This window comes from Aulostomus chinensis, chromosome 17, assembly GCF_037954235.1.
Source record: "Aulostomus chinensis isolate RoL2024-O1b breed Wild chromosome 17, RoL_Achi_v1.0, whole genome shotgun sequence".
NCBI lineage: Eukaryota > Metazoa > Chordata > Actinopteri > Syngnathiformes > Aulostomidae > Aulostomus > Aulostomus chinensis.
Genome location: NC_141336.1, coordinates 10,168,881 through 10,193,219, shown reverse-complemented (window position 1 = coordinate 10,193,219; position 24,339 = coordinate 10,168,881). Strand labels below are relative to the sequence as shown.

At 39.4% G+C, this 24,339-nt stretch overlaps 1 protein-coding gene across 7 annotated transcripts in view; it reads right to left on the bottom strand.

The window, feature by feature from the left end:
* The window catches only part of smoc1 (SPARC related modular calcium binding 1), a 68,272-nt gene extending 59,538 nt beyond the window's left edge, over positions 1-8,734 (bottom strand). For all 7 annotated transcript variants that reach the window (XM_086182421.1, XM_086182423.1, XM_086182420.1 and 4 more), the window contains exon 1: positions 8,391-8,734. In XM_086182421.1, the coding sequence (XP_086038547.1) occupies positions 8,391-8,492 (102 nt within the window). In that variant the 5' untranslated portion in view covers positions 8,493-8,734. The remainder of the gene's footprint in view (positions 1-8,390) is intronic.
* Positions 8,735-24,339: the final 15,605 nt, after the last annotated feature.

Genomic DNA, 24,339 nt, shown 5'->3' with positions numbered 1-24,339 from the left:
ATACACCCATGTTGCACCACTGAGTGCCACAGGAAATCCTTCCTGCCAGTGGCTATCAAACTCCTCCCTCTAAGATGCAGCCCATCTAATGGAGTTGTTTTCTCTGTTAAAACTGTGCAATAAAACAAATATCTTATTCACAAGTGTAAAAATCTAAACATGTACAAAAAATACCTCATCGTCTTGATTTTCTATTTTTTTCTTTATTATCACAATTTCCCCCAAAGGATTAATAAAGGATTTCTGATTCTGATTCTGATTCTGATTGTGCGGTCTAAACAGACCATAACACTTAAACATGGGGAAGCAACAGATTCAGGAGAAAGGTTGAATACATTTTTATTCATCATGTTTGAAGTAAATAAATTTTGACCATTTAATGAAGGTACCACAGGACAGAAATTAAATCCCAGGATGTTTTAAATTACCTTTTTATTTTTCAACTGTAATTGTCTGTTAATGCATCCTCAACAACTGGAAAAGATAGTAGACTTTCGTGGTTCCCAGAGGAAATGTTTTGGGAAAACACATTTCTTCAGTCATATCCATTAAGGCTTGAAGATGTACTTTGGCATAAAAATATCCAAACCTATATGTCTAAAATACATAAACTAAAGGTTGCATTCAGTATTCAAATTTAAATGCCTAAAATATATAAACTAAAGGTCGCATTCAGATCACTCAGTTTTTTTAAACACCTGACCTTCCTGTAGTTGCACCATCAAGCAAAAAATGTACATAAGGAACTTAAACATATACTTATGAGGTTGCCATTAAGTGAGTAGTGTTGTCTCTTCGTGCAAAATCACACCAACATCTAACAAAGACTCAAAACCACAAGCTTCATCGCCAATAGTTGTTTGGGGGATTTTTCCTTTAGGCACCTAATCAGAAACTGCTGCTGAACCAAAAGTCAGGACAAAGTTAATCTAAAAGGTTTGTATTTCATGACTTCTTTTTACAGAAGACGATGATGCCAAACTCTGACCTTATTGCTTTGCCAAGAATGTTTTTCCCCATAAAGTCTAAATGGAGAAATGTGCACTGCACATCTGTGCTATTATGATCAACAATTCGTCTCTGACGCAGCTCATTGGTTTGATGGGTAATAAGAAATCTTTCATGTTGTCTACCTTTATCTTTCTACTCATTCCATGTCAATATCTACACATTATGCCATACAGGTGATTATCCTAGATATCCCTCTACTTTACTTTATCAGACACAAATTAGCTCCATGGTCTATCCTTCATAAAAATCTGTGTGATTAATTTTAGAAATAAATTTCATTTGTTTTTCCTCAAAGCAGCATTTCTAAACCCAAGGGTTCAGAGTAAGGTAACACAGCTGCTTTCCTTCCTGTAATTGTGTATTTCTATTTTCTTATGTGACTTAAGGAGTCGCGATGGTTGAGTGGTTAAAGTGTTGGACTTTAAATTCAATGGAAAACAGTTCTCATGGGTTCACAGCCCATTCCTGGTAAAATGACTAAGGTTACTTAACCCAGAGTTCTCACTTTGCGCATTGTTGTTCTCTTCTGAGTGATGGAGTGGCAATCTAGTAATCAGAGGACTTCTCAGAAGACAAGACATGCAACTTCAAATTGTTCCCAGTAACTTCACCATCATGGTGTAAATGTGTTGCAAAACACTTTGAGTGGTGGACTACAAAAGCACTGTCAGGCCATATGTCCACCAAGGCGTTTATACCTGAAACTTGAGTATCACTTCAATGATTGCAATAGGATAGCCACGTGTTCGTGCTCCAGTAGTGTGACGAGGCACTAAATGTCTTGTTGCTGAGAGTTGAAAAATGTTCACTTTGGATAAAACTTTCAGAAGAGCATTTTGCATTGTCATTGGGAAAATAAATATAGAGAAGCCAGACTGTGTATAAATTGTTGATTGTATATAAATCTGAAAAAATTACCCTACCCCACTTTATTTAATACATCAAAACCTAATGGGTTCATGGCCTCAACTGCAAGTTTCAAATCTTCTGAGACCTGTCAGAGTCTCAGTTGAATCCTCTTATTGTCATTGTATCCATCATCTGCGCCATGAGTCAAGGCTGACAGAGCCATGCACAGGGCATTCACCTTTGAATGAGTTCATACAATATCAATACTCTGTATTTGACCCCTCTACTACAAATCAGTGAGCAGCTGCAGTGTTGCACCAAGGACTTCCTCCAAGTCCTACTGCCAGTGCCTTGGAAAGGATCAAAAACCAGAGAATTAATCCATTAGATACATGTGTTTTTATGGCTCTTGTGTACAAATACTCAGAATGGATGCCAGTGAAGAAAACATCTGGTGTCCAGCAGAGGAGTGATCACTTTTACCTGACAAGTTCTCAACACAAGTTCTCTATATGAGAAATAGTTGAGTCATCTAGCCTTCCTGTTTCCCACTCCTAACTACAGCATATCTAAAATATCTCTATCATTTGAGCAGCTGCCTTGACTGCTGACATTCCCACATACTTAGAATTCCTTGCAAGTCTACTACATTTGTTCGTAATTGCCGTATTCTGCTACTGTCCAGCCTGTTGGAATCAAAGCAGCACAACAGTGGTCATCAGCTGTTTTATTTCATTGTCGAAGGTCTAGATAATCCAGATTTAGTCAAATCAACAAACTGGTTATGTGCTTCTAAAATGAAATAGTTTAGCTTTATCCACAATCAAAAAAGTTGAAAACAGTTTTTTTGGCCCTTGTTCGCTTTCAAACAACCTTTGTACAGTGACTTGCAGAACCAACATAACATGTATATATGTGGGATATGTTTCCATCTTGATTATGTTTTCAAATGTGTTTTAAATGATCAATGTAAGAAATTATATGTCCTTCAGGGTGGACAAAGAGGCACCCCCAAGGCCACAGCGAGTACATCTCCCGAAATGGAAGATGATGGCATGAATAAATAATATTTATAGTAATTCTTTTACACATAAAACTTTGCTCATCTTGGAAAACTGCTGCATAATATATTCTGTTGCTTTGCTTTCTAAAACCAAAGAAAAAAACTTAAGTGGTGTCCTCAAGTTGTCCTCACTTTGGGACATGAAATTACAACAGACATTAAGAGCTTGTTTGTCACGATCCCTGTCTCATGTTTCCTGTTTTATTTTGTAGTCATGTCTTGTCTTCCTGACCTCCCTCCTGTGATTACCTTATGTGTCTCACCTGGGTGATGGCACGACCTGTGTCTTGTTTTCCCTCATGTAATTAACCCCTGTGTTTTTCCCCTGTTCGGTGTTGGTCCATTGCCGTGCCGTGCTGTGCCGTGCCTGTTGTCGTGGCGAGTATATGTCATTAATCCAGTTTCACGAGTCTCCAGTCGTTAGTTCTCCAGTCTCCAGTTGTCAGTCTACAGTCTCAAGCCATCAGCCTCCAGTCTACGGTCTCAAGCCGTCAGGCTCCGGTCTACAGTCTCAAGTCGTCAGCCTCCGGTCTACGGTCTCAAGTCATCAGTCACCAGTCTCAAGCCTCCAGTGTCCCCATCCCAAGCATTCGTTATCAATAAAACCTCTTTGTGCACCTTCCTACTCTGTATGCGCTTGGTTCTACTTCCCTCCTCCCTCCTACATGTAACACTGTTGAGGATATGATGAAGTTTGGCCAAACTGGGATGGTCAAACATGGATGCTATGTTGATGAGTGGTGGAATATTTTAAATTGGTTCTCTTCACTCAAAGCAGAACAGTAAGGGGGGTTTTCACACCTTCTCATTTAGTCAGTTTGAACTGAACTCTGGTCTGTTCACTCTCTTGGTGTGGTTTGTTTGGGCGGATTTGAATGCAGCAATCAAACTTGGAATTGGATCAAAACAACTGAATCGAGACCACCTCCAGTTAAAAACTCTTGTGAGGTTCGTTTGTGGTAGGAACATGATCCAACTTTGATATGACCCAAGTGCAGGACGCATCATTCATGGATCAAAGCAGCCGCTGTACCCTGCCACATAGGCTGATGATGCACTATTTAAGCAATACCAACTGCTGTCAACTAGCTGTTCACTGTGCAACATGAGCTGAGGAGTTACCTTGAGCTGCCGAGTCATTCTGAATAACATAAAATATCCTGGAACCAAACAAGCTGTCTTTTATCTGCCTTAAAACCCATGTGATTTCTGACAAATGATTGAGCGGCAGCTCTTAGGAGGCTTTGCTGGATAAATTTAGGTGTGCTTGACATTTTGCCTGTGTGTAACCATACAGATCCAAGAGGGGAACATACTGTGTCCACCTTCCCATCAAGTGATTTGAGACCAGAGCAAAGGCCCCAGGTCTGAAAAACCACTAAAGCACTGGAAAACCCATTCAGCTGAGATTTTACTAAATCCAGTCACCATTAGATACTTTTTTGTAGGAAAAATACAGCTGATTTGTACAAATACCATATATTTGAGTTATTTGGATATTTAATTCAGGTGGTGTGCTCTTTTTCAGATTTGTCTACACACCGTTAATGGTTGATTTCTTCAGGAAACACTCACAAATGACTCTACAATGGATTTGTCCACTTGATGTCAAATTTTATCTTCTCTGATCATGTTTGATTATTGTGTCTCTTCCATTAACTCTAAAATAAAAAAGAAGCACCTAGTTCTGAAGCCTATGTGGAAGTGCCTTCAACCTGCATTCTTTCTAAAGGCCAGCAGGGGGCAACTTCAATAACAGAAATATTCTTGATTGAATAGAAATCTATGAGAAAGCAGCCCAACCTCTCAGATGATTATCCTCTAAGTAAACCTTTTCCTAACAAGTTTTTGGCATCAATTGCTAGTTTCACGTTTTTTTCAATGCAGCATGATGTTATTTTGAAAATGATGGTCAAATTTAAACTGAAATAGACCATAAATGCTTTAGGGAATATCCATCTTGTAACTGACAAGTAACTAGATTGGCAAGACTGTGTCTCAAGCAGATCCACCCCTTTCTTCTCTCCAGCTCGGTGCTCCAAATATTGTCACATTACAAAGAAAAAATTGAATAAAAAAAAATTTAAAAAAAACAAGCTGGTGACAGCTAAACCTTTTATTTTATACACTAAACAACCTCTTTCAGTCAAAGAGTTCATTTCCTGACCCCCATTTTAGCTTAATGTGTCATTATGTCAATATCTGACCATAACTACAATCACAAACATGCATCAGACCAACCGCTCAAACCTGAACTGTGTTTGTGATTTACCTCACAACTACTAAAAGGCTTTCCTGCCTTTAAGCTCAGGCTCAACTTTCCCAAGCTAAAGGCATGCAGTTTTGGCCAGCACAGCACTCAGGCCTGACTGTTTATGTTTGTTTGTCATCAAAGTATGCAAACTGGCTGCTCATCATCCCAACCATGGAACTAACAGGTCGACGAAGGGGGTTGAAAATACAGTCTGGATGGTATCCTCATTTGTTAACTCTCATTTCAGGATATCTTGAAAACTGATTGCTCTCTGAAAAATAGTGACAGTAAACAAGACTGCCTACTCACGACCATCCACATGAGAATGTTCATGCTATTAATGTTGTGTTTAAGATAACTTGGAAGTGTAAAATTCAGGACTTGAGTTAAGAAAAATTACTTACAACTCAGGAATTGCAGGTCAGAAACTCACGTATCATTTCTCAGCTCTGACTTCCACAACTTCATGTCACTTAGGACATCAAATACTGCAGCCTCCTTCCTTAACAGTTCACACCATTGATAAATGGGTTTGTTGACATTTTAGCAAACATTTGGATGTGTAGATGTGCAATATTTCAAATACAGTATGTTCACCGTAGCAGATTAGCTGAAATTATCGAGTTGTCTTAAATGCCACTTAAAGTCCTAAAACCTGTAAAATATCTTAATTTGAACACAAAGAAAGGAAATTAAGAAAAATCATATTCTTATGTGGTTAACTTTTTTCAAAGAGAGAGTTGGTGTCAGATTTATCTGCAAGCACAAGGCAAATGGTTTAAAATGTCTCAAGCTTTATTAGAAAAGCTGGATTTGTATTGCATCAATGAGCCTGCATAAAAATGGAGCATACTGTAGGTCTGCAGTGAAGTTAGCTCAGGCTGTCATCCCTGGTATCAATGTGGAAAGTGAGGGTGTGAATTCTGGTATAATGGCTACTATGAGCAATGTTAAAAGTATCTTGTGTGGTGGAGTACTCCAAGAGGACTGCCCCCCCCCCCCCCCCCCCCTTAGTGCCCAGTCATGGGCATAGTGAATTAGATAAAGGTCTAAGAATGGTAAAGATGATACAGTGTTCACTAAATCCTGGAGCATTGCTAGAGTGTTTTTCATGTACAAAGATGCAGCATTGTTTCCACATTGTCTGGCTGTGAAAGAGCTTCATAAGGTCGATGTCAATACAGGGTTCAGGCTCACAAGAGAACTTATTTTAAGTTTAAAAAAAAAGGACAATTCCAGATCAGATACAGGCAATCAGTCTAACAACAGCACATAAAAATCACCCTTCAGATGGCTTTCATCTGATTTTCCTAGCACTCCTATGATCATATGTGGCTATATCCACAGATCTGCCAACTTGATCAGCCCAATAAAATTCAACACCACTCATTATTTGGCCACTAGGAGAGCAATTACAAAGTGAGTGATTGAGAGGAGATTATCCAAAGTATACTGCCATTTCACTATGACTCTTTCCATCGGGAAGGCTTGACCACAGTGTTGTGTGTGTGTGTTTTTGTGTGTGTGTATTGTGAAACAGTTCCAGTATGTGAGAGAGTATTAAATATTCATTCCCTCTTGAGTCATCTTCCCCCTCTAACCGCAAATATTACAGTGCATTTGCGAACTGAAACGATGCTGTTCCCCTCTGATTCGCGTCACTTATTTCCCTGTCTGCCTGGACGGGGCTGTGGGTATTTATAAAAGAGCTTTAACAGGAGTGGTGGGAACAAGCAGAGCAGTGTGTGTGTGCATGTGCGTGTGTGTGCGTGTGTGTGTGTGTGTGTGTGTGTTTGTGCATGCGTACGTGTGAAAAATGATGAAAAAAGAGAGAGCAAGAGAGAAAGAGAAGAATCTGTCCAAGAGGGAATATCCACAAACATGATTATAGTGACTGCATTTCAACCCAGCAAGGCCTGAGGAAGACCCTGAGAGAGGAGATCCCCTCATGTACTTGTATCTTTCACCCGGCTTAAAAATAGGTTTGGATGTGCAGAAAAAAAGAGAATAACCCCATGTCAGTGAATAGAAAAACACTAATTTATGCTCATACTCATTTACTTGAAAAGAATAATTTATCACGCTGATACTGCAGTATCAGAATTAACTAAGTGAGGAGTATGAAAAGTGCAGTTGGATGGATTCTATCTTTGCCATTTTCAGGCACCAGCCAAATTGCTTCATTACTAACTAGACATGTTCTGTCATTCAATACTAAATTTCAATACCAACAGAGTAAATGTTGTTTTTTTTTTCTTTACAAAAACTGCTTGAGCGGGAAAATGCCAACAAGCTGAAACATAATACTGAGAGCTCAGTCAGACAGATTAAGTTAAGACACACTTTGGTAAAGTAGTTTATATTTTCATGTTATGAAACTGTTTTTGGTGTGTCTCAATACCAAGCAGCTGAAAACTAAAACCAAATATTAGGTAATGTAATTTTCATCTTGTTCAAATGAATTTTATTATTTTTTTAAAAGTATCACTCAGGTTTGGGAGCCAAAGTATCATTAAAATTACCAATTCCAAATAATTTTGAATGATGCCCTCCTGATGCCAACTACAGAAAAATCTCAAAACATCCTAATTGATTTTGTTTTGTTTCGCTGTTTTTCAGAAATCATAGGACACATTCAAAAAAGGAGAAATAAAAAAAATATATATTTTAGCTGCCCTGGTAAAAAAGAATTTACCAAGTCCTTGAATGGGGTCATAGCTATGCGGAATGTCCTCTGATCACTGCAAAGTGACCACGCAAAGACTTTTAAGTTAAGGAACCAAATTCATGAGTATCCATCTATTAAAAAGATCTGTTGAATAATAAATCATGTCTCACTCCACAGCCTGCAACCATGCACAACCATGTGGCGCTCATGTTGTCTTCATTCGTCTCACGCTCATTCGTGATTTATCTCCTTTCAATTACTACACATCTACATATTATATATAATATGAAAAAAAAATGTAGCCTAGTTTGCCTGTAATTTCATTGAATTTAAACTCAATATGACGGATTAGGTTTGGGGTTTCCATCACAGTCAGAGGACATCTGAAACTTTGATGAACATTCAACATTTTTGTTTCTGATGTGAATTTTTGTGCCAGTTGCGTAATCTGAATTCAATCTAAATTCATTTTGGCACATTTTCCTTGTGACGTGTTTGTTTTCTGGGTCTAAAAATGAGCCATCAGGCTCTTAGGTATCACTCACCCGTGAGGCCGGTTTCTGTGCGGAGGCTTGAGGCAGGTGACAGACGAACAGCGGCGCCAGAAAGTGACAAAAGGTGAAAAGGCGGAAAGTTGGCAATAACATAATTGCGCGTCGTTGCAGCGCAAAGCAGGGAGCGGCAGGTTGGTGCAGCGCGCTGAGTCCGGCTGTCAGTCTGATGATCAACAGGTCCACACGCTGAAAATGTTCCAAAAGATGCACAGAGGTTTCCTTTTAGCGACTTTCTTGTGTCTAGCTCTCCAGTAACTAATCACATAATGCTGGTGGGTGGAAAGATCACGACTGGACCGTAGTGTTTATCCACAGTAGAGGGATCAGCTGTTCATTGCGGCTTCCACAGGTTGAGTTGGCTCCGTATCCATTGCAACTCCATTTAAGAGAGAAGGAGGACCCCGCAGCGGTGACTGACAGTCGGGTCTGACCAATGGCAGCGGGGGTATAATCAAAGCCACGCCCACTCCAAATGGTCCAAAATTAGTCAAGAGAGGAAAGGCTTCTCCGGTCAGTAGACATCAGAGGGAGAGAGGAGTAAGCAGCTGCCAAGACACTTGGTGATTATCATTATCAGGCGTCTTTGAGAGCACGGACAAAGACATTTTAGGTTCTCACATCCATTCAGAGAAATAAAATGATCCATAACACCCGGATCCTGCTGCCTGACATTTAGCCTGTGTACTTGGGTTTGAATACAATGGAGAACATCTATTGAGTTTAGTCAATAGCTGTCACAAACCCTGCAGGGGGTCAGCAGTGTGTGTGTGTGTGGGTGTGTGGGTGTGTGTGTGTGTGTGGTGATTTTCCGTCTTTATAAGGGACGCCATTGTTTTTCGCTTGAAGGCAAGCTAATAAGAGTTACTTTAATACCTTTATGTTCCAAATACACACATTTGATTCACATTAAGTAGAAGTAAGTAACTTTACTTATACCGCACCTTTCAAGAACAGCCATCAGAAAATGCTTCATGGAGGCAATAAGAAAACATAAGTAAGGTCATTCTTTAGTTGCCCAAATATTTGGAGGTGTCCGTTAATGAAATGCAAGACAAGCACACAATAAATAGAAAGAGACTTTAAAAGTGGGGCTCAGCATCAAATATTCAATGAAATACTTTTTTATTATGTCACAGAACTGCAGAATGTAAAAATGTAAAACCAGGCAATAATCAGTGAAACTGACTGATTTTTTAAAGTTTTTAAGAGAAGGTTAGTGTGAGATTAGAGACCTAGCAGGACAGCAGAATTAACAATATGTTTGTTACACACACTAAAACACTAAAAGCATGCAGAATAAATGCAAATCGTAACATAGAAAAGAACATTAAAAGTCATATAATCAATGCAAGAGCTGTTTCATTGATTAATTAATATATCTAGAGAAAATTTACCTAGTTATTAACCACTATATCATTGAGAAAAGTCTTTGAATGTTTGAATGTTGGTCTGTCAAAATGAGAAATTTGACACCACTGGGAGGTTCATCCACTTCTGACATTTTATAGATTAACCAGTTGCTAATAATAATAATGGGCACAATGATTGTTAATAACATGAATTGTAAGTGGTAGCTCTAAATCATGAAATTACACTAAACATGTTGTATATTTATAGAGAATTAGCAGCCAGCCTTGAATGAAAGCCCATTAGATGGACTCATAATCCCATACTGTAGCTAAGCCTCAACCTTTGGCTCCCATGTCCCGCCCCCCCCCCCTCTCTCTCTCTTCATATCTATCCCTCTATCTATCTGAATCTTTTCCATTTCAAAAACATTTTGAGGCCCATTGAGAACAACTTAAAAGGAAAGAGGCGAGATCGTGGAGGGTGAGAGAGGGAAGCCTTGTGTTGCAGGTGTCCAGCTTCAGTTCAGCAACCCCTTCAGTCCTCAGAAACGCAGCTTTTAAGAGCTGAAAAGGGCCATCCGGTCACCCTTTACTGAATTGGGTGACCCCCCCCCCCCCCCCATCCCCTATTCTCCATCTTTGTCCCTATAGATATTTTTTAATTGTTCGCCATGACAGTTCAGCGGCTTTTTGAGTGGCTCTCTGAAGAGCCTTGTAATTAGAGCTATTGAGCTGCTGGAATTGGCACAATTAGGGTCAGCATTAATGATTCTGTGAGCACCGGGTGGTTTCAGAGCAGAAAGGATGGAGAAAATTTTCCAAGAGGGTCAGGCCAAAACAAAAAAAAGACAGGGCAGGTGGACATACAGGAAGGTGAAGTGGAGACAGGGAATTATCTGGATTTCTTTTTATTGGACCACCATTCATTGAAGCATCCCTGTAGTATCATTATCAGGGCTGTGAGTGGAGGGATGCATCTCCCTCTGAGATGTTTCTCCCTCCAGGGGGCTTCAGCTCCCCCCTCATTTTCTTCAGTTGGTGCCAGCAGGGTCCAATCATGTCCTGATCTGAGAGGAGAAATGCTGTGGGAGGTGAGGATGAGAAGCGGGGGGGGGGGGGGGGGAGGACAGGAGAGTCTCTTGGAATGTTAACGAGATCAGTTTATATCTGCTCTTCACTTGGTTTAACCCACCTCCCCTAACAAAGACGACGGGAGTGTAAAGCTGTTGTAGGAAAGCAAGGCTCGACATTTTAATTCTGTTGTCATTTGGCTGAGCATGAAAGAAATCTCTGAAACAACAAAAACAAAGAGGGAATGAATTGGCCTGTTGAAAGGAAATGTATTTCCCAATTACTGCGGCGGTGCTTCCAAAGATGCCCCGGCTGCTGTCCCCCTGCCGTCTACATACGGCCGAAAATTAGCAGGTGTCTGTAGACACAGAAATGGACAGAGGCCACCCAGATATGTGGTGGCTAGATGGGGTTGGGGGAGGGGGGTGGACAGAACAGATGTTCAGCCATGACATCACACACGAAAAACATATAGTCAGTTCAGATATTGAAGGATAAATTCTGTGGGAGACATTAGTTATTTGGTCCATTATTGTCAGCAGCTATTAAGGTAAATAACTGCATCATTTTTCAAAATAAAAGTTGCATTTAGTTTTTCCAATATTTCAGCTGCTTTCTATCATTCTTACTGCATGTATCTTATCATTTAGTAGCCTATATAACTATCATCATAAATTCATAGTGTTTATATATGTATATATATATATATATATATATATATGTAGCACTTTTTAAAACAACCACAAAAAGTGCTTCACCTAAATTAGTAAGAGAACTGTACAAACGACCACATAAAAATCTCTATCAGCAAATTATACTTGTAGAGAATTTTTTTCAAAATATATTAGCCATAAATATTGATATATTTTGACAAAATAAAACAGAACATAAATAAAAAAAATTCAAGTAAGAAAAGAAAACGAGCAAACATGATAGGGTCTTCGCCTGAAGTACCTTCAGGCTCAGGCCCTAAAAATAAGTTGAAATAAGAAAGATATTTAAGCAAATGCAATCTATGGAAAGTGTGATCCAGAGACTTTTATATTGTATCAAGTACTGTAAACTATTCCAAGGCTGAAGCCTCGATACCCCTCAGCTTTGACAAGGGAATAGCTTCTTTTTGTCACTGTATATGATCGGAGGGGTAAAATGAGTGGCTGAAAAATGATTAAATGAGTAGAGTTATTTCTTCTCCTTCTCAAACATGTAGCATTCTGTTCTAGTTTTAATCAATTTTTGAAGTTTTTTGTTATTTTAAAATGATTCTTTTATCAATGATTCATAGCCATGGGTTTCTTATGAAAAATTACAGTTTTAACACAATCCAGGTATTACTCTGCAATCTAGTGTTCCACATAAATAAAACCTTACTGTAAAATTAATAAATTGTCATGTTGTACAACTTGTATAGTGTCCTGTATTAATTCAAATACTTTCAGAAATTAAAATTTTTGGTTATTTTTCTCTATCAGTTCAAGAATTTATATTTCAGTATTCCATATTATTTTATATCTCAATATCACTATATTTCATGCAGGCTTATTATTACACTTTTTACACCTCTACATTCACAGATGACGGTTATGCTATAAAAAAGTAAAAAGAAAACAGCAGATAACATTTATTCTGTTGATTCAAATAATGTTAAACAAGGATGACAGAGCGGTAGCACTGTCACCTCACAGCTAGAAGGTCGTTGGTTCAATTCTCGTAGAGGGTGCTGTGAGTGCTGCGTGGCGCATCCTCTCCTCCATGTCATTGGGTGGGGTTGGCCAAAGGGCCTTTCTGTGTGGCGTTTACATGTTCTCCCTGTGACCCCAGGGGTTTCCTATACAGGAACCCTCACAAAAACATGCAGCATAGCACCAATATAGAACCTCCTATGGTAAATCAGGGTGCCAGATGGGAGGGGAAAAGACTTGATGGAAATAATGTGATCCTCCCACGCCCTACGTCCTACTGATGAAAGCTCCCCCTGTCTCCTAAGCTGTCTCCTAATGGGCCATGAATAGGATAAGTCCAGTTCTGGGCTCTCCCTAGGTTGGCAGAGGTAGGTAGTGCCTGTAAGGCACAGGTAGTGCCCAGCAAAAATTGGGTTACAAAAATCAAGGATAATATATATATATATATATATATATATATATATATATATATATATATATATATATATGTGTGTGTGTGTGTGTGTGTGTGTGTATATTCATTAGATGTTAATATATATTAACATTTTGCTCTACAGAAAAAGCCCTGCTCCACAATAATTTAACTTTTTATATTTTAAGTATATTGGCTTATTTTAAGTTAAGATTCTGGGGCTTCACTCCACCACTGTAAAGGTCATATTCCTAAAAGTATATACATCATACAGTTGGTACTGTCATTTTTAATTATCTATCAACATGAATCAATATGAATCACCTAAAAATGATACCTAAAAACTTCAGCATGAAAATCATACAAATTGATTTATCAGTAATTTAACAGTAAACAATTCATTATCTTTGTAGTAGTGAGTATTGTTACGTTTGATAGACTTATTTTATAATCTTCAATATTTTTCCACAACAAAAGTTTGTGCTTTGTTCTTCATTTTATATGCTTAGGTTTATAGTATCTCATGATTGTGGTGTTGCTCTACAAATTTCCTCCCAGTCTGGAGTTTTAATGGCTGTGTGTGTGTGTGTGTGTGTGTGTGTGTGTGTGTGTGTGTGTGTGTGTGTGTGTGTGTGTGTGTGTGTTATAACTCTTACTATTGTCAAACACGAGCAAACACAATTACACAGCTGAATGAAAGACAGACAGAGAGGAGGGGGCTGGTAGTGTGCTGAACGGAAAAATCAGAGGTCAGATAGAAAGCTCTCTCCTTTTGAAATGTCATCTGGATTTCATTTCATAAATTCCACATATTTTACATGTACTGGCCGCAATTTTCACCAGCTCCTGAGCACAAGGAGCTGTGTGGAGCCCTTGTCAGTCTGGCCGACAGTTCCGGACAAACCTCGCCCCTTATTACCTTCTACAAACAGTTATGCATAGATGCAGGCCTCCTGACAGAAAAGCACTACGACAAATAAATAAATAAGCTGACAAAGCCAAATTATCTGTGACATTAATCAGAGATCTGAGAGATTTTTTATATAGTGAGAGAATGAAAAATAAAGTTGCAACAGAGAGCCACGGGTGTGAAAAGAGCTATTGAGCCTGGACTCGGGTGTCCCGCACCTGCACTGCGCTATTCACCCCACTGTTTACACACTGTCATCCACAATTAATACCTCCTGGGGACAGGGCTGCCTGCCCTCTGCAGGGCCCCTGTACCCATCCAGGGCCCTTATGGATGCCTAATTGAGCATACTGCTCCCCTGATTGAATTAACAGCTCTGTCTCTGGGACCTTTTCCCCTTCCACTGAGGAGGGGGACTATTCCACACCAGCATGGGACCCCTGTACCCATAGAAGGCAGAGCAGAGGGAAAAAAGATGGAAGGGGGGTTAGGGTAGTTGGAGAAAGCAAAGGGTCAGAAGGGGGAGATTTGTTGAAACTGTCCAGAAAACGTGTCTCTTTCTGTTGGCAAACCAAAGCTGGAAATGTGAACTGGGGGCAACGAGAGGTCTCAGTCTTCACAGGACCAGTGAGGTCCAGCGGGGCAGTGAACAAGTGAAAAGACTGGATTGTAGAGACTATGCGTAACATTAGCATTTACTGTAGTGTATATACACACACACACGCACACAGTACTTATGTAGCATATTCTGTACAGTACACACACACACACACACACACACACACACACACACACACACACACAGTACTTATGAAGTATTTTCAAGCCTCCTTTTCTCTGGCCAGAAAACCCTCCAAACTGTCACTGCAGATGCAGGTAATTATCAACTCCGGCTGCGATGGGCATTGATGTGAACACAAAACCAGCGTAACAGCAGTCATTTGTACCCTGGTTCCATTGCAGTTCTCTGCCGCATGTGACTTCTGCATCTTTTTGTTATCTTGCAAGATTGTTCAGTTTGCCTTGTATTTGAAATGAAAATGAAATGTTCTTGCTGCTCTCTGTTTGTTGACTTTCTTTTTAAACATGATACACGTTACCAGAGTTTCAGATCCCAGCGTGTGTGCAGGTATGTGCAGTTTGAAAAGGGTATTAGTTAGAGTCTTACAGTCATTTTCTGATTTTTTTTTTGCAGTTTTTATTCATAACACCTTGAATGAATTCAGTTTTCTTTGTCACAGTTTGCATGTCTATCATTTGTGTAAATGATTAACAATGGTCATACTGTATATTGCACAAAATTGCTCTATGTTAACTATCTCACTCACTCCTATAAGGGAATGAGTCCCCTAGTGAAGGAGGACATGGATCTTAGTTTTTTGTTCTCAGGTGAGGGGACAATGGAGCATAAGATGGGCAAGAGAATTGGTGCACCACCGAGGGCTTTGCTGACAGTACTGGAGAAAAGTGAGCTGATCAGAAAGGGAAAGTTACATATCTGTGAAAGTGATATGAAATATCACTGAAAAAAGGTTTGCTCAGGAGGGTGGCTGGCATCTCTCTTGGGGATAGAAGAAGAAGTGATCCGTGAGGGACTCTGAATAGAGTCGCTGCTTCTTTTTGCTGCTCCTTTTTGTTGAAAGGAGCCAGTTGATATATTTTGAGCATCTACAAGTGTGCCACCTTGGGATGCTTGCAGGCATGTTTTAGGTGTCTGTCTGATATTCTCTCCTTCCTTTCTCTTTTTCTTTATCTCTGTCCCTCTCTTTTCTTTCCTATGTCTGTTTTTTTTTCATTATCTGTTTTTGTGTCTGCCCTGTTTTCCTGCTCTTACCCCAACCAGTCAAAGCAGAAGGCCATTCCCATTGAGCCAGCATTGAGTTGCTGCTGCTGCAAGATGTGCTTGCTCTTTGAGAATTGTTGGGTGTAAATTCATTGAAGGAGAGTGGTGCTAGACCTGCTCTACTTGTAAAGTGAGTAAAGAGTAGTGAAGTAACTTTTGTTGCGATTTGGCGCTGTACAAATAAAATTGACTTGAAATTGACTTAGGTACATCCAAGTGGGAGGGGGCTTTGTAGCAGACCCAGAGCCAGGTAGAGGGACTTTGTCTCCACACTGACCCTGGAATGCCTGAGGTCCCCCAGTCAAAGCTGACTAGTGTGACCAAAGAAGGGGATGTTTCGAAGGATGGAATTCCATTCTCAGCAACCCTAATATAGTTGGATGGCTGGATGGATGGATAAATTGATGAGGGGGTGGATTTTAAAAATCTTCACATTGGAAAATTTTATAGGGATGCTAGAATTATTCAAAAACAATCGGAGTGCTGAAAATTCATCACAACATTTAAAAAAAAATAGAGAATACAGTTATAACATCATTGGCCTTGCAAACAGTATAGAAAAACTGACTGGAAAATGTATGATTGAATGTATATTTAAAAAGAAAAGAATATAGTCCAAAGCTTTTCTCTTGCTAAAATCTAGGAGAAAATTACACAAATGAAAAGAGTGAAATAACAAACATGAAAGTCAATAAATTATGAGCTGTAATGATCAAATTTTTTGTCTTTAAATAGCAGAACAGCATTATCCAATCACTAAAAATGTTCCGCTCTGAGCGAACACCCCTGCAGTGCTCACTTGGCACGATCCATTACAATAACAGTAAAATATAATAATGTGGAAAATCAGAAGCTCTCTAGGGAGGTGGTAATGCACTGAGACAGACTGTATCCTCTTTATTTCCAGGTCTGTAAAACAGCTTGCCATGTCTCCATCCATACTTGTCAAAGTTCAGCACACATGTTGAGTTAAAACAAATCAGATCTGGCTTTTGAAAAGAGATGAAATGAATGAAATAATATGAGCCGGAGCTGCTGACTGTCACAGAGTCACGGTGCCAAAATTGACTCCTTCACTTTTGCTGGCTGTAATCTCTTGGCTGCCTCTGTGTTAAAATCGGCTTTGGTGAGCAGAGTGGACACACATATATCGTCTCTACTGTGCTGATATTGCCTCGGTGTTGTTATCCTAATGTCTGAGTCCTTAATCAGTCATTTGCTGGTGGATCTCCAAAAAAGGAGAGCGAATATGTAGTCAGTTTCTACTCTCGGGACTTTGAAAGGAAAATCTTCAATAGACTAAATGTCAGGAGAGGTGGGATGAAATCAAGAACATATTTACTTGATAATGTAATTAGAGCTTTTATCTCGACTTCATTTTAAAACAAAAACTATTACATTTTAACACAAATATTCCTCCATCATACTCCTTACATTTTCAAACAGACTCCTCACTGTAGTGCCTCAATTGCATTTCAGCAGATTTGCTTAACATGGTCAATCCATCTACTGTATTTGTGTCATATATACCTAACATCTACATCAAAACCCCTTTTTTACTTATACTGGAAGCATGTTAATCATATTTTTCCATCTGACATGATCTGAATCTGATCATTTAAAACTCCATCCATCCATCCATTTTCTACAGCTTTTCCTGTTAAGGGTTGCGGGGGGGCTGGAGCCTATCCCAGCAGCTTTCATCGGAGAGACAGGGTTCACCCTGGACAGGTCACCAGTCCATCACAGGGCCAACACATATAGACAGACAACCATTCACACTCACAGTCACACCTACGGTCAATTTAGAGTATTCAATTAACCCAGTCTCCATTTGGATGTCTTTGGACTGTGGGAGGAAGCTGGAGTACCAGAGAGAACCCACACAGGAACAGGGAGAACATGGAGACTCCACACAGAAAGATCCTGTGCTTGAGCTGAGGCTTGAACCTGGAACCTTCTTGCTGTGAGGCGACAGTGCTGACCACAGCCGCCCAAATCTGAACCTAAGAACAACCCCCCCCCCAAAAAAAACAACTAAATGACAAAACAAAACAAAAATCACAAAATAATAAAAATATACATATCAAAAGCAATGATTTGTCATTATAATTCAAATAAATTTATTTTTAAACATTATTAACATTATATGACAGTCATAGCACAGGAGATGACAGCACGCGCACGAGCGCACGCACACACACACACACACACACACACACACACACACACCATGTGCAAGCAGCTAGCTGCTTGAGCTGGGGCTCGAAGCTGGAACCTTCTTGCTGTGAGGCGACAGTGTTAACCACTGCAGCACCGTGCCGCCCCATCTAAAACTCATTTTCATAATTTATGTTCACTACCTTCGTTATTCATTCTTTTCAGATTTATATTCAAACTTTACATTATCATAAATATATGTTATAGGAATTATTGGTGAGCTATTTCCCATCCTGTTTGTAAACTAACATGAGAGAATAAAATCCTGTATGTTCAAATATTGAACAATAGCTCATAGGAAATAAATAATAAAGGAAAATACAAAGGACCAAAGAAAATGGGATGAATGGGATTTTTGGTAAACATAGGGGTTTTTTTTAGAGTAAATGCACTTAATTTGTAAATTAATATTTCTATTGAAGAGTCCATACAACGATGTATACCAGCCAATTTATATCTAGTCCTTATTCCCCATATGTAGAATCAGCTTTTGGTATCTCTAGTTTAGGGGCCCTCTGCAGCAGCCAGGTGTTGCAGTGGACTTCATGACTGCACAGAACCACTCACCTTTCGATGAACCCCCAGTCCAGCTTCAGCAGGGAGCATGCCCTCTCAAAAACACAAACAAAAAAACAAAAATTCTCTGAGCATACCCCTGCACCAGTGAACTGTGCAGCAACCATGCCATGCCCTGCTCCCCTTTGGCCCCCCTTCAGACCCCGTGTCCCCTGTTAACAAGCCAGCCAACACGTTCACTGTTGTCACTTGTTACCCACGGTCCCTCTGATATAGCGCACGGGCGGGGCCAATTAAACTCGCACTGTTCCCCACACCGGGTCAGGAGTTTAGTGGGTCATCTTCACCGCAATTTTCACCAGAGTTATCTAATCCTGATCCAACTGTTCAGACTGGACCAAACCAGACTAGCAGCACTCACTAAAGTGGCTTTCGATGAATTAAATCCATGTATTATTTTTAGAAAGTTCCAGACGTTGAAAGAGTGTCTAAAGATAGCTCACCTAAGACAGGAGAGACATGTTGTCTGACTGATTATAAAGGAGGCTGGTAATGTGTTTATACCCAAGTCAAATTGAGTTTGTTGAAAATGACCATTTAGATAACCTGGGGAGAGTTTCGTTCGTGAGTTAATATTCATCAAAAACACAATTTTCAGAGTCCTGCATCACAGCGTGCTGCCAACACCAGCTTGCCATGAGATGGCACATATCTGTAAATCCTTGCTGCCTGGGAGTGTTGTTTTTTTTAGCTCAATAATTTGTCAAGCACAAAATGAATCTTAAAGCTGAAAAGTGTCGTATGTTTGTTAGCAGTGGCGTTTCCAGGACATTTTTACTGGGATGTCCATGCTGTTGGAACTTTTATGAAGAACATATGATCAGAATGTGTGAATATCGTATTGCTTTGCACCAACATCTATACACAAATACAATGAAGTTCTAAGACTCGTGCAAGCATTCAATGAATTGTTTGTATTCAGTATCAGACTGTTTGATATTTGACAAGTTTTCCTGTCTTGTTCCATTTCAATCTACAACATAACAGTCCCTAGGAACCTGAAATTATTTTAACATTGTTTAGGAAAGGCCAGTTACGCATTTTGTTAATGAGTAAAGTCAGTAAATAGTAATAATAAAAAAAAACAGTCTCCACACAAGAAACCAAAAGTGAACCCATTCATACATTTTCTACCGCTTATCATGTAAAGGACCCTGGGGGGGGCTGGAACCGATCCCAGGTGCCTTCGGGTGAGAGGTAGGGTACACCCTGGATTGTGGAAGGAGGCCTGAGTACCCAGAGAGAACCCACGCAGGCACAGGGAAAACATGCAAACTCCACACAGAAAGATCCTGTGCTCGAGCCGGGACTCGAACATGGAACCTTCTTGCTGTAAGGCGACAGTGCTAACCACAGCCGCCGAAAACTGAACCTAAGAACAAAAAAAAAAAACTAAATGACAAAACAAAACAAAAATCACAAAATAATTTTAAAAAATACAAATCAAAAACAATGATTGTTACTATACTTTAAATAAATTTCATTTTTTAAACATTAGTAACATAATATGACAGTCATAGCACAGGCGATGACCACACACACACACACCCTGCATGTGCAAACAGCTAGCTGCTGTACATGTAACATTACATAACGTCAGCGTTAGCTGAACACACACAGCTGTAAAATGCTTCAGACACCCCCGCCATTAAATTTTAAAACCTGCCATTTCATATGTCCATTTCCACTCAGCAATGGCTAAAAAATGCTGAATGCGGTGCAGGGTCTAGCTCACTCAAGCTAGCTGTTAATAACATGCTACATGTAAGTTTTCACATTCAGATAGAAATTCGGGATAAATTCAATGTTAGCTGACCTCACCTCTCAGGTTGTTGTCACTGCGCTTCTTCGACAAAAAAAACTTCTGCCTTTGACCCGTTCTGACCTCAACTTGGCATTGCGCACACATCACTGACCTGAGATCAGCTTACATGCGGCAGACTTACTGACAATCAAAAAATGTATAACTGGTCCTGGGTCAGTGCAACTCTAAATTAACAAATCATCTGAGCTGTAATAATTGACTGACTTGGCAATCTGAAAGAATGCAGGTTTCGGGCTATTTGGGTTGGCTTCCCTTTCAGACCTACACTCTCCATCTGTTTTTAACAGTCTATGACTTAAAAGATGATGCGGCCCTGTGAGGGTGTGTATAGACATACAATGGATATAAATATAGAAACAAGTGTCTCAAAAGTAACGCAGTGTTTGCACCATCACTACACTCTGAGCTTGGCACCATCAGTCATGATTATGACTGGCTTACACATGTTCAAGTCTGATGCGTTCTCAAATTGGGTGATACCATAATCAGGCGCAGGCCACAGCTGAGGACTGTTTCAAGAAATAATGTCTTATCAAGATTCTGAGTCAGATTCAGATTTAGAAAACTTTATTTATCGCAATGGGAGGCAATTAAAGGAGCAGAACGCGGTACAGTTGGTTACACAACATGCATTAGTTGAGGAAGTGCAGTGGAACAGTCTATACGTCTCAGAGTTAGCAGCTGTCACCTTGTAAAGTGCATGAGAGAAGTGGTAGTGCACAATAGATAAGTAGTATGTTTACATTATTACACTGACAAGTACTTCTGCAAGTATTGTGGTAAGTACAGAATGAATTGTGTATATGTATTATATAGATAGATAGATAGATAGATAGATAGATAGATGGATAGATAGATGGATAGATAGATAGATAGATAGATAGATAGATAGATAGATAGATAGATAGATAGATAGATAGATAGATAGATAGATAGATAGATAGATAGATAGATAGATAGATAGATAGATAGATCAAGAGAGAGATATAGATATAGATATGGATATAGATATATCCATCCATTTTCTTCCATTTATTCCTGTTAAGGGTCGCAGGGAGCTGAAGCCTATCCCAGTGGCTTTTGGGAGAGAGGCGGGGTTCACCCTGGACAGGTCACCAGTCCATCGCAGGGCCAACATACAGAGACAGACAACCATTCACACTCACATTCATACCTACGGTCAATTTAAAGTATCAATCAGCCTAGCCTCCAATTGCATGTCTTTGGTCTGTAGGAAGAAGCCAGAGTACCAGAGAGAACCCACGCAGGCACAGGGAGAACATGCAAACTCCACACATACTGTATATTATATATATACAAATATAAATTTGCAGGATATACAAAAAAAATACAGGGGTACACTGAGTGTATGAGAAATGGCAAGTGGCGATCCTGTGGATGGTACTAGGGGTCAGAGTGCAGCGAGTTCAGGAGGAGGACAGCCTGGGGACAAAGGTGGACCTCCTCTACTGGCTCCTGCAGGCCTGACACTGTAGCCTGGCTAGATGACAGCCTCTCCAATGCTGGGAAGAGAGCGTGACAGGGGTCCTTCGGGATCAGGGCAGCCATGCCACAGACCTGCTGCTCACACAGAGCCATCAGGGAACAAATGGGAAGTCCAGCTATATTTGAACACACCTTGACAATACACTGTAAGCAGTTCTTCTCCTGCAGGTAGATGGAGTGGAGCAATCAGACCACTGATATCTATTAATTTATGTTACCATAATAGATTTTCCCTCCTGGTCATAATTTCTCAGCATATGTTTTGCTACAGATCAACCAGACTGAGGCGCTCTGTAAACTGTGATTGCTGTACATGAAAACATTGTTAAATTAATAATTTGTCGTTTAAAACTCTCTAAAATTCAGATGAAGTCCAATAACTTTTTTCTATGAAACCCCCTCATCGTAAGAGGCACAATGTCTTTATCTTTAAATGACATAACATCCAAGTGCCATAAATTCATAAAATCAATTCTTCCTGATGGTATTTCAGTGCAATTTCTATCTTATGAAGGTAAACCAAGTAACATAACTGATACAGGTGATTTCATAAATTACATCTTGTTTGACATGCCAGGTGTTAAATAGAATGTTGCATCATTTGCAGCAAAATTTACATCCTTTTTGGGATTAATTGTGTAGCCAAAGTTTATGTTACATGAGACATGCAATGACATATCTGTTGAAGGCGAAGAGAAAAATCAAATCTGGAGGCATACAACTACTCACCTGCAACATTCCACAACCTCTGCTGTGGTTCATACATTGATTTGAGGGATATGTAACTCTTACATTACATATCTAACATATGATATTTTACATACAATTTAAAATGTTTCTTTTGCTTAACACTAATGAAGTATCAATAAATAAAAATCAACACATAGATTCACTCAACAACCTGTGAAATTGGAAAAAAAATTCCATACGTCGTTCTATTAGAGAGAGGCATTAACAAAGCTCAAACTAGTACACATTACATGTTTGCTCCAACAGCTGCAACAGTATAACCCAATTCTTAACTAAACATTTATCAAGCTCAGATTGTTCTATTTTTTTCTTCAAATAATGGTAAACATATGCACACAAATGGGATTTTCCTGTCTTTCACTTACTTTGAAATGATCAGATTCTGATAAAACTGAGACACACTTTAACACATAGGTGTCCCAAAAGAGTTTGAATCCTGATTAAAACATAATCAAATTTAGGTTAAAAACAATCATGCATTATATTTCAGGATTATTTTGACACTCACATTAATGTCCTTGCAGGTCTGGATGATCGCCAGTTACAAGAGTACACCATAGATGTTAGGAAAAACAAAAACATTTTTTAAATCCTTACGTGAAAAGTCAAATTTGTGCATAAGACTATTTCATGAATGTGACCCAGTGTCAGTCTCTAAAATTATGGCTCAAGATGGGGCAGAATGTGACAATTTGAACAGCGGAAGAGTGTTTTGGTCTTGGCAAGCACACAAATACAAGCGTACTAAACCAAGTGTCCTGCGCATTAACAGTGTACAATTGCAGTCAGACGCTGAAAAGTAGTTACAGGTATATTCCAAATACTGCAGGTGTCACCAGCATAAAGAAAAGAAAAGAGCTCATCAAGAAAACTTGAAAATAACTGTAACAAGTAGAGTCTGTGAGCCACAATAGATTATTATTCAATAATAATTTCATTTAGATTAGCCCTCACTATTGATTTTATGCTGGTATTTACATGATATAATTCATGAAGAAAATTCAGCATCTCTGCAACAATTCTAAGACACTTCTACAGATAATTCATAGCGCATCTTAACAAGCTTTATCACCAATAGTCATTATCTTACTGGAAGATAAGTCACTTTATTTTCTATCCATCCATTTTCTTCTGCTTATCCTGATTAAGGGTTGCGGGTAGGCTGGAGCCTATCCCAGTGGCTTTCGGGCGAGAGGCAGGGTTCACCCTGGACGGGTCACCAACCATTCACACTCACAGTCATACCTACAGTTAATTTAGAGCATCCAATTAGCCTAGTCCCCATTTCCATGTCTTTGGACTGCGGGAGGAAGCCGGAGTACCCAGCGAGAACCATGCAGGCACAGTATGTAGAAATTGTATCCAAAATAAATCATGCAGAAATTGTATCCAAAATAAATAAATTTCAAATTTCATCATTTTTTGTGTTTTTTGATAAATAGAGAAGGTTACATCCTGCCAAAATCATCAGCCTTGATACAAAGGGTTTTTAATTTTGCCTCATTCGTCATAAAAAAAAAAAATTATTGAATTTTTTTATTTTTTAAAGATGCAAATTACTTAATATGTTTCACAAATACCATCATTATGTTTAATTATGACATTAATTGACTGGTTTTGTATAATGTTTTAATGCTCTGAAGGGAACATTTTTTTCTGAAGTCTGCCTCTTCCCCTGGTAAGGAAAAACAAAGCATAAAACTTTTGTGTTACTGTGCCCTCTAGTGGCTTCTAAGGCTAATTACAGTCTACGTTACGGACAAAGCAGGCAGCAGCAGCTGTTACTCACACTAATA